Here is an 11,342-nt window from a genome sequence, read left to right on the forward strand (position 1 = left end):
TCTGGAGACGCCGTGGAGAACGTTCTGCTGCCTGCAACATCCTCCAGCATGACCGGTTTGGCGGTGGGTCAGTCATGGTGTGGGGTGGCATTTCTTTGGGGGCCGCACAGCCCTCCATGTGCTCGCCAGAGGTAGCCTGACTGCCATTAGGTACCGAGATGAGATCCTCAGACCCCTTGTGAGACCATATGCTGGTGCGGTTGGCCCTGGGTTCCTCCTAATGCAAGACAATGCTAGACCTCATGTGGCTGGAGTGTGTCAGCAGTTCCTGCAAGAGGAAGGCATTGATGCTATGGACTGGCCCGCCCGTTCCCCAGACCTGAATCCAATTGAGCACATCTGGGACATCATGTCTCGCTCCATCCACCAACGCCACGTTGCACCACAGACTGTCCAGGAGTTGGCGGATACTTTAGTCCAGGTCTGGGAGGAGATCCCTCAGGAGACCATCCGCCACCTCACCAGGAGCATGCCCAGGCATTGTAGAGAGGTCATACAGGCACGTGGAGGCCACACACACTACTGAGCCTCATTTTGACTTGTTTTAAGGACATTACATCAAAGTTGGATCAGCCTGTAGTGTGGTTTTCCACTTTAAGTTTGAGTGTGACTCCAAATCCAGACCTCCATGGGTTGATAAATTGGATTTCCATTTATTATTTTTGTGTGATTTTTGTTGTCAGCACATTCAACTATGTAAAGAAAAAAGTATTTAATAAGATTATTTCATTCATTCAGATCTAGGATGTGTTATTTTAGTGTTCCCTTGAATTTTTTTGAGCAGTGTGTGTGTATGTATATATGCATACATACATACATGCATACATACATACAAAATGATTAACCCCACCCCTCATCTTCAGGAGAGCAAATATCTTTTAGTTTTTTTTGACAGCTTTTTGCATACATGGTACTTTTATATAAAGCAGTCACATAACAATAATACATAAGCTCTTTAATCGCAGCCCATCCCACCTGTCACCATAGACCTCCCTCGTTTGGTTTTCTACCTTTCTGAAATCATATAGTATCCACAGATTGTGAGCTAAAGATGAAAACCTTTCCTACGAGTATTATTATACTATTTATTGACTGACTATGGTTTTCCAAATCGCCCCACACTGCTGTTTGTAAGGTTCATTTTAAGTGCATGTTGTGATTTTTTTAACCATTCCTGAACCTGTACAAGAAACATGCTACATAGGGGCAATACCAGAATAAATGATCTATTGATTCTGTCTCTTCGCAGCAAAATCTACAGAGCTGAGATTGTTGTATGCCCCATAGATATAGCATTCTGTTGGTGGCAAGAATTTTATTAAATTGAAAAACTCTAAGTGTTGAATCAAGTGTAGTTTTTTTTTGTACCAGTTCATAAACCATGTGCCATGTAATTGGTACATCAAAATCTCTTCCCTTTTATTTTGCAACCAACTGTATGGTGCAGCTGTCAACATTTTTGTCCTCAAATGAAACTGGTATATTTTTTTTCTATTTATGCCAGTTCCTTTCAGCCAATTTGTGTCTTTTAATATATGGCAGGCAAACAAGTTCCCTACCTTCTCCCTTCCACTTGCCTCCTCCATTTTTGTGGTAATGCTGCAATCAGTTGGTTGTAAGTTTGGATTGAGCAAATGTGCAGCTATCAAATATATGGGAATATGTGACACAACTCCTGCGTTTCTTTTCGTAATATCATTAATAAATATAATACAATAAAAAATACATACAGATTTAAAAATAAATAAAAAATATTCATCAGTGTATTTTGAGTTTATCCATAACATTTATTGTAATATTTGTTCTGTCTTTTCTGGAGGATAAAACTTAAATTGTAACCAGCTTTGTATGGCTTGTTTAAGAAAGGGCGATACTAAAACAAAATAAAAAAATGTTTTAACAAAGGATGAGCCTTTCTTAATCTACTGGGGAACCATTTAACTATAATTTATGTATGAGTGAAGCTTTTTTAGTGAGCATTTTTAAAGCTTTAAAATGTTATAGTTTTTGCGCCCCAAACTCATTCATTATATAAATAGGCACGCTTAATTCTGCCTGGCATAGCATTCCAAATAAAATGTAATATTTGTTGCTCGTGATTTTAAAAAATGAGTCGTCTGGAGTAGGCAGTGCCATTAGTAAGTAAACTGTGATGGGACCAAAGAGTTGCGATTTTTATTTATTTTCTTCCACAAATGGATAAGATTCTGCAACCATGGAGAGGTAAATACTTATCTATTTTTGATAACTTTCTATTGAAATTGATTGTAGTAAATTCATTTGTTTTTTGAGATGTGAATACCAAGTTTGTCTACTTCACCATCCGCCCATTTTGTTGGTAAACTACAAGGTAGTGTAAACAATATATATACATGCTATGCATTTCGCCGGGATTTTCGCATCACAACATTGAAGTGTTAGAGACCTCCAGTTTTTAAATGGACTGGATCTTTATACTCACCACCTGGGTCCTGTTTTAGTAGTAATGAAATCAGACCTTACTGTTGAGTACCTGAAAGTCTACCATTTGTATAAGAGTAATTTAAACATGCTAATAATGGATCTTTGAGTGCATCAAAGGTATGATATACCTCTACTGGTATACCATCAAGCCCTGGCTAGGATTGTTTGCTATTCCTAACAAGGCCAGCTGCTGCCTAGTCATAAAAGCATGCCCTAGAAGGCGTCGTCCGCTGAATGACTTATGAATGTGGGTAAAGCTGTGGGGCGGCCATTGTTAGCTATTGTCCGTTCTGCCATTTGAACCGTGCACAGGCCTTTCCTGGATCTTACTTTTTATGTGGCTAATTGCAACTGTGGTCTCCATAGCGAAGACAAAAAAAATCCTGCACATTTTGGAGACAATTGTGTTGTGTTATGCACCAATTTGTAAGTCGCTCTGGATAAGAGCGTCTGCTAAATGACGTAAATGTTGTGAAAGTATATTTCCAAGTGCTGCTTCCAGAATGAGTTGTTTCCTTTTGTATTCTAGAGTTGCAGGCCTCAGCGGTCTGTTTTTGATTTGGTTTGACCGGCAGTCAGCCCAAACTGCATAGTTGACATTGTTTCACCATGGAGAAGTATTCCGTCTCGCTGACTGTAATGTGATCGGGGAGTTGTGGGTTCACATTGTTGTTCAAGGCTGATCAAGTAATAGCAGAGACTCATTGTTAAATGCTTCAGTTTTACTCCTTCAGAAGTACTTTTGTACGCCAAGTTTTGTCATTCGTCTCACACTAAACTACAGTGCTGTGCCCTTTCAGATTTTTCTCTATTTTTGGGGATGCTTTTGCAGCCTCAGAACGACTTGCCTTAGAGCAGAATTCATGGTTCCTTCTATTATCAGAGAATTCTTCAGGAGAATGTCAGGCCACCCGTTTGTGAGCTGAGGCTGGTTATGCAGCAGGACAATCTAAAACGCACAAGTCTCCATGAAAATGGCTAAAAAGCAGCACATTTTAAGTTTTGGAAAGGCCTAGTCAAAGTCCAGATCTAATCCCAATTGAGATGTTGTGGCAGGACTTGAAACAAGCAGTTCATGCTTGAAAACCCACAAATGTTGCTTAGTTAAAGCAGTTCTGCATGCAAGAGTGGGCCAAAATTCCTTCACAGCGATGTGAAAGACTGATCAGCAACTACAGGAAACATTTTGTTCCAGTCAGTTATTGAGTGTAAGGGGGCAATTACTTTTCCACAGCACTGTATGTAATCTGTTGCCAAAGCTTTTCTTTGAAGGAATTCACCTGACATCGAGAGAGGTGTCCTTTCTCACAGTTTGGCAGAACAGTGCACGTGGGAAGTGTTTACTGACTGAGCGTTAACGTGACACTTATACGCAGGAAAGTTAAAGTACCGACAAAAATATGCATAGAAACGGAGAAGGGATATGTCTGCCAGGTAGTGAAGTGGCCGTCAACTCCAAGTGATGTCTCTTTGCTTGTTTCGCCCAAGAACTAGAGCGCCTGAGAACCTGTCATAAGATCCTTATAGCGAGACCAATGTCTATTCTCGCCACCTTTTTCTTCTTCTCTGCTGTCCAGACCAGCTAGATCTGTTCTAACTGGTAATTTCTCACTAATCTCCATGCCTTCCCGGCATGCTGGTTAATTGACAAATAACCTTTTCGAGCCAAGATATTTAGCCTAATGAAGGCTATCTTTTAGCATGAGCACCATTAAACGACGTCCTCATAATCTGCTGTGATTGCCAAGACGTCAGTTAGGCCCGTAATTTATCAGATTAAAAAGGCAATACAGGAGCTCCAGATGAGGATCAAGTGAATGAATCCTGCAGTAGTTATCTTTTGGCTTTTTGTTCAGGCTTGAATAATTCCGTCTCTTGTTTAGCCCCATGCGTAGGATGTTTAGCAGGTGTGTGTGAAAACGCCTTGAGCATCCCACCCCCAGATGACAAGCCTCTTCTCTTTAAGTGGAGCTTAACCTTGTGGGGCTTTCGTTTGCAGACACCGTTTAGCGTAACGGGTGCTTTGAAAACACAACTTCAATCGCTATTCGTCATAGGATATTAAGTTAATGGTGCTGAATCTCGTATGGTTTCTCAAATTGATCTAGGCTATGTTTTGCCGAAGGTTGTCGCAACCCAGAGTTTTTTCAGGCAGAAGAGTAACCAGGGCTATTGGCATTTAGTGTTCACGAATGGCACATCTAAATGTCTCTGCGCTAGGACCGACCGCAGACAGCTTAGCAGACTGTCTGTTCCTTGTCCAAAACAACATTTCGCAATATTCAAATGAGAAGCATTTCACAAGATCACCTAAGTCTTCCTTCAAAGAGCTCTTCTCCGTTCATGAGATGCAAGGAAATTGTTTTCTCTGCACAAAATGCAAATCTGTTGTCCTCTCAGTGCTGATGTAATTATACCCTGTTGATTACAGGGTAATTCTGAGTCATGACTACCAAGTAAGTAAGAATGGCAAGTGAATTAATGGAATGTGACATCTGATCATCTGTAATTGAGGCAGTTATCACCTGCTTCTTTGAACCAAAATAGCTGTGTAAAAGACACACACACACACACACACACACCCCGTTCCTATGTAGACATCTGTCACCACATCTGAATCTCCGTCACTTGAAGCTGACTGCCAGAATGCCAGATAATTGGTTTAGTGTATAGCCCTATTCGGACGGGATTATTTTTACAGGGGGAGGTCGGGTAACGTAGTATGTGCACGAGCGCAAAACACCGCATCTGTAATTTGTGTTCCGTGCGAATCTGCCATGTCAGTATATTTTATTATTTTACACTAGCCTAAAGTAACAGTTCTAGCCAGTATAATCAGTTTTACTCCCATGTCCTCTGATGCTATGACAGAGTTTGACAGGTGCTGTTTGCGGTCGAGCAAGAAAACAATAACAGATTTGTATGAATGAATCCTTAAAACAAAGTGCTGCGTATATATTTGGGAATGGTGTACATTTATCTACTTTTACAGTGAATACTTACGTACTGATGAAATTGAAGTTAAACCTCGCCAAATGCGTCAGTTTTAATTAAATGTGCAATAAAGTGTTGTGCCTTGGCCTATTTTAATGAAACCCTGGCTGGAAATGGGCGCATCTCAAAAGTCTAGTGTCTTGACCACTACAATTGGAAGCTTTGTAGATTCTACCCACTGAATAACACTCACCAGTGGAATGTGTGTGTTCAGTTACGGTATTCCAGAGTAGATGCTTTTGGATCCGTGCCCTCAATTTGGAGTTATTTAGATGGATATTGCTGCTGCTTGGTGCCCTGGCAGACATCACCAGAAATATTCCTCAGCCACCACCATGGACTGCATGTACTTCTTAGCGATTGTATTCCCTAAAAGAGAGGATTCTGGTTTTAAGAGAAGCGATATTGTTTTGAATGTTAACGATTCTCCCTTTGGACAGACACACTCTCTCACCTGCACAGCGATGAGTTTTCCTTGAATCTAGTTTAAAGTATTTGTAGAGTAGGGTTTTTTTTCTCAGTCTAGTCTGGATGGGAAAAACCGAAAGAGCATTCAGCCGCCAGAGCATTAGTGAGGTCGGGAACTGATGTTTTGGCTTTAGGCCTGGCTCGCAGTCGGCATTCCAATTCATCCTCAAGGTGTTCGATGGAGTTTAGGTCAGGGCTGTGTGCGAGCCAGTCAAGTACTTCCTCACCGGTTTCGACAAACCATTTCTGTATGGACCTCGCTTTGTGCACGGGGGCATTGTCATGCTGACACAGGAAAGGACCTTCCTCAAACTGTTGCCACAAAGTTGGAAGCACAGAATCGTCTAGAATGTCATTGCATGCTGTAGCTTTAAGGTTTCCTTTCACTGGAGCTAAAGGGCCTAGCCCGAACCATGAAACAGCCCCAGACCTTTATTCCTCCTCCACCAAACTTTACAGTTGGCACTATGCATTGGGGCAGGTAGCGTTCTTCAGTCATCCGCCAAACAGATTCATCCATTGGACTGCCAGATGGTGAAGCGTGATTCATCACTCCAGAGAACGCGTTTCCCCTGCTCCAGAGTCTAATGGTGGTGAGCTTTACACCACTCCAGCTGTGACGCTTGGCATTGCTCATGGTGATCTTAGGTTTGTGTGCGGCTGCTCGGCCATGGAAACCCACTTGATGAAGCTCCCAACGAACAGTTCTTCCAGGAGCAGTTTGGAACTCGGTAGTGAGTGTTGCAACTGAGGACATACCATTTGTACGCGCTAAAGCACTCGGGGTCCTGTTCTGTGAGCTTGTGTGGCCTCTCACTTTGCGGCTGTTTCCCCTAGACGTTTCCACTTCACAATAACAGCGCTTACAGTTGAACAGGGCAGAAATTGGATGAACTGACTTGTTTTTAAAGGTGGCATCCTATGATGATGCCACTTTGAAAGTCTGAGCTCTTCAGTCAGGCCATTCTACTCCAATGTTTGTCTATGGAGATTGCATGGCTGTGTGCTCGATTTTATACATCTGGTGTGACTGCAATAGACGAATCCACTAATTCCACTAATCCACATACACAAAAGTATGTGCACATTTCGGAGCTGATGTCATTCCTAGGCCTCCTACTTTTTTCTCCAAGGCTTGAGTTGAGTCTGATCCACTCAGACTGGGATTGGCTCCCTTCACCCGCTTACTTAAGCCGTCTGTTGGAAAGGCCCTATCTGTGAGGAGCAGGGCCCTAGCTAACCAGTCTCCGTGGCGACAGACAGGCTACGGCATGCAGATGTTAGCCTACAGTGGAATCGCTAGTTAGCGATTTAGCGCTGACTGGCGTTAAGCTGAGGAACTCCTGTGTCAGCCCGTTTTTCTCCTGAAGTAGGGCGAGTAGCTGACTGAGGAGTGAGTCTGGACGGAGTGGAAGGCTCAGATAAGCAGCCTTCCTGAAAGTCATTATGGAAACCGCAGGAGACGTTGTCAGTCAGTGCAGTCTCCCTATCAACCCTTAGGGCTAGAACACTCCCTCTACTGTACATGTTCCTCTGTCACTCCATTTTTACCTCACTTTTTTTCCTTCTTTTTACTCGTTTGTTTCTGCCTCCCTGTACTGTACTAATTCTTATCTCACTCTGCCTTGTCTATTTTCTTTCTCAGCCTTTCTTGGCTTCCCTCTGTCACGGCAGTTCTGTTTTCTCCGTTCCTCTCTCGCTCTCCTCCCTTTTTATCTCCTTTTTTAAAAAATCTCAGGTTTAATTTAGCTCATCAGCTGGAGTTGTCGGGTAGAAGGGGAGGGAGCCAGATGGCTGGGGGGGGGGAATGTGGAGGACTGGGAGCAGAGAGCAGTCATCTTTCCTCCCTTCTCTCACTCCATTAGCTCTGAACCAAGCACCGTGTAGGGACACTACGTAAAACAACTCGTGTCCAGTTCAGAGCCGGTCCTCATTTGTATGCTCAGCAGCTTTCCGTTGGCATTATTGGATTGGTTTGAATGGGATTTTCAGAGCAGCGTAATCAAGGGTCACTTAGGTCAACAACAGCCGTTGGAGAGTGGTCTGTGTGCGCACCTTCGACTGACACAGTGAGAGGAATCGAAGAGGAGTGTGTGTGTGTGTGTGTGTTTATGCAAGCTTTAGAGGCGTGCTTTGAATGTGTCATGTTGTGCAGTGTAAATGTCGCTCATTGGGAATGACTAGGGCTGTTTCTTGGAGGGATGGAGGGATGGACTACTGTTCCTTTAACACACGTGCTCGCTCGCGCACAAACGTGCCAGTCGTGCAGTTTATGCCATTCCGCAGGTACCACTTGTTGTAAAAGGAGGCCATTCAATTCCTGACAACGCTCAATAACCACTTTTCCGTTTTAACAATGACACACAGGGCTCCATGGCAACAAGATGCTCAATAGGGGAAGACGTGGATAAGATGTGGGGGGGGGAGGGGTCAATGGAACGCAGACCGTGGGGGATAGGAGGACACGAGATTGGCGCACGTTCAACAAATCTGATCTCGCGTAGTGGATATTCGTCAAATCTGTGGTGACGTGGTTACTAAAGTCCGATTTGTATGCATTTAGCTGTTTTTCGCCGCATAACATTTCGAAGTAGTCCCTTTTTCGGGTTTAGAAGAGGTGACTGCTAAATGCTAACTCCCGTTCCTATAAGCTGGTAGCATAGCTAGCATAGAAACATCTTGGTGGTCCAGTCTTTTTTTAAAACTCTAATGCAGTTGATTGCGGACGACGAGATGACCATGCATTAGGTTTGACATCCACACAAGAATTATACTCCGATTTTGACCTGGACGTAGTTTGAAATACACACAAACGATAGTCTAAATGTAGGCTCATTTTGCTGTAGGGTAATGAGGAGATTCAGGATCTTTCCCCCACATGTTTCTACGGTTTTGGTGGAGTTCCATTCTTTACCATAATGCTTCCAGAAGTTCAGGGAAAAACATGAGCGAATACTGTGTCCTCAACACTACAACTAGAACTACGATCACGTTTGAGACACATTTTGTTGTTTTCTGAACTGTGTGTGTGTGTGTGTGTGTGTGTGTGTGTGTGTGTGTGCGCATTCAAACAAGCCACTCTCCTAGAGAGAACCTGCGCGCGTTTCGATGCATCTTTGCGATATACACTTAATACTGACGGCACAGAGCTTAACCAATGTTTGGCCTTTGAATTGTATCCACGTAATCATTGTTATACACACACACTTTGAGAATGACCTGCTTTCAAGGAAGATGAGAAAAGAGCTTGTGTAACTGAAACACTTTCGATTGTTGGTACAGCTGTTGCAAATGGTTTGTGATTTTTGTGTGTACCTGCTTGTATGCGTGTGATGATGGGAGAAAGGCTTCTCTCTGCATCCTGCTGCCTTTGCGTGCCTGTCTGCCAGGGGACTGACCTATAGAAGAGGTGTTCTCTGTATGGGAGTCGTGCCAACAGTGGATTGGCCAGGGACTCTATCTGACAATACCATGCTGTCGTTTCTGTGAGATACAGTCTTAATGATCGATACCGGCTCAATTTCTCAACGTCATTTGCATAAGAAATATACTTGGCTTTCACCTCTGGGTTATAGAGCAGCAGTCAGCAAACAAACCCAACGTTTGTCTGTCTTTGCTGGTGAGAGCAAGTGGCAAATAGATGGACGGCAGTAAAACCATATAGGCAAGGCAATGTTATCTACATGGTAAAATATTTAGTGGATCTTGTGGAAAGTGTCTCAAATGAAAGCCAGTTTGACACATGTTATGGTCATAAATGATGTTGCCCTCTTTGTACAGCAGTAGGTCCAGTGTCGTAGGCAGTGTCCTACATGCACTATTTATTTGGGTACATCGACCAACTGGTCGATCTCCAAGGCATTTCTAGTCGATCGCCAAGCGTTTCTGTAAAAAAACAACCGCGATAAAGCCTCGCGTTTCTGTATTTTCTTTTTTTTGTATATATATTTTTTGCTATTGTCTATTGCTATTGCCGGTAGGTGCACCCGATTCAGCTGCCCTGCGCACCAGGTAGGCAAAGTGTTCAGTTTAAAAAAAAAAAAAAAAGACCATTTTGGCGTACTCTATTGTACGCGGGAATGGGAATAGAACGGATGGGGTTCTCACAATACAACTAGTATTTCTCTTTGTAGGTTGGATGTTTGACCACGGTTACTATGCACTCTTATCGTCTCTTTGCTTTTGGGTGGCGGGAATCAAGGAAAAGTAATCGGTGACTAGGTGTAACTGATAGCTGCTGTCCCTGTTGAGTTCAGCAGCACGGCAGCTCCTGAAATACTTCTGCCTGCTGCCAATTGATAAGACGGGCTGTGTACTGGGCGGGGCGTGACGTCGATCTAAGTTCATCACCCTTGAAAGAGCGCCGCCTGTCTCGAGTTGAATTGACGTCGTTTTTGGCTTTTTACGCCAGCGGAATAAACAAGAGGAAACCAAACCGTTTCCCAGAAAGATCTAAGAAAGGGTGTCCTCTATGCCTGCCTTAACCGGTTATCAAGGCAAACAAGAGCCTTATCAAAATCTTGTTCTATCAACAAAGCGTGTCCTCCCAACCGTCCCATGCTGCATTGCAACTCCCACAGTCTGCCTGTCTGCCTGTCTGCCTGTCTGCCTGTCTGTCTGTCTGCTGGAAAAAGGCACTGTTCTCACTCTTCTAGTGAAAAATCTGATTTATTTAGGATGGTACAAAACTCACTAACGTTTTGACAATCTCCTTTGTGTCTCCTCACCCAGGTGAACTTCGTGGTGTGCCAGTTGTTTGCCCTGCTCACGGCCTTCTGGTTCCGCCTCTATCTCCACCCCAGTAAGACCAGTCCTTTCATCAGGCATGTGGTGGCTACGCTACTTGGCTTTTACCTGGCCCTCTTCTGCTTCGGCTGGTGAGTACTCTGCACTGGTACTCTGTACCGGTACTCTCACCTCTCCTCCCCAAATTCGACTCTAATCTCTGGTTCCCTCCATCTCTCACTTCCTCGCCCCTTCCTGCTTCTCGCCTCCTCTCGCCCTCCCCCCTCCTTCACACCTCCTTCACACCTCCTTGCTTTCCACCCTTTCCTCTATCCATTTTTCTTTGAGCCTGAGCGCCCTCTCCTCCACCCGTCTCCCTCCCGCCCTCCGCCCTCCCTCCCTCCACTCATCTCTCTCTCTCCTCCCTCCCTCCCTCCACTCATCTCTCTCTCCCTCCCTCCCTCCACTCATCTTTCTCTCCTTCCCTCCCTCCCTCCCTCCACTCATCTTTCTCTCCCTCCCTCCCTCCTCCCTCCATCCACTCATCTCTCTCTCCCTCCCTCCCTCCTTCCACTCATCTCTCCCTCCCTCCCTCCTTCCACTCATCTCTCCCTCCCTCCCTCCTTCCACTCATCCCTCCCTCCCTCCTTCCACTCATCCCTCCCTCCCTCCTTCCACTCATCCCTCCCTCC

General features: G+C 44.3%; 1 protein-coding gene across 1 annotated transcript in view; it reads left to right on the forward strand.

Moving 5' to 3' along the window:
* The window catches only part of mboat2a (membrane bound O-acyltransferase domain containing 2a), a 71,698-nt gene that overhangs the window by 15,763 nt on the left and 44,593 nt on the right, over window positions 1–11,342 (forward strand). Inside the window, exon 2 of the mRNA XM_029713944.1 lies at window positions 10,657–10,802. Coding sequence (XP_029569804.1) covers window positions 10,657–10,802 — 146 coding nt within the window. The remainder of the gene's footprint in view (window positions 1–10,656; window positions 10,803–11,342) is intronic.

Source organism: Salmo trutta, chromosome 25 (genome assembly GCF_901001165.1).
Source record: "Salmo trutta chromosome 25, fSalTru1.1, whole genome shotgun sequence".
Classification (NCBI taxonomy): domain Eukaryota; kingdom Metazoa; phylum Chordata; class Actinopteri; order Salmoniformes; family Salmonidae; genus Salmo; species Salmo trutta.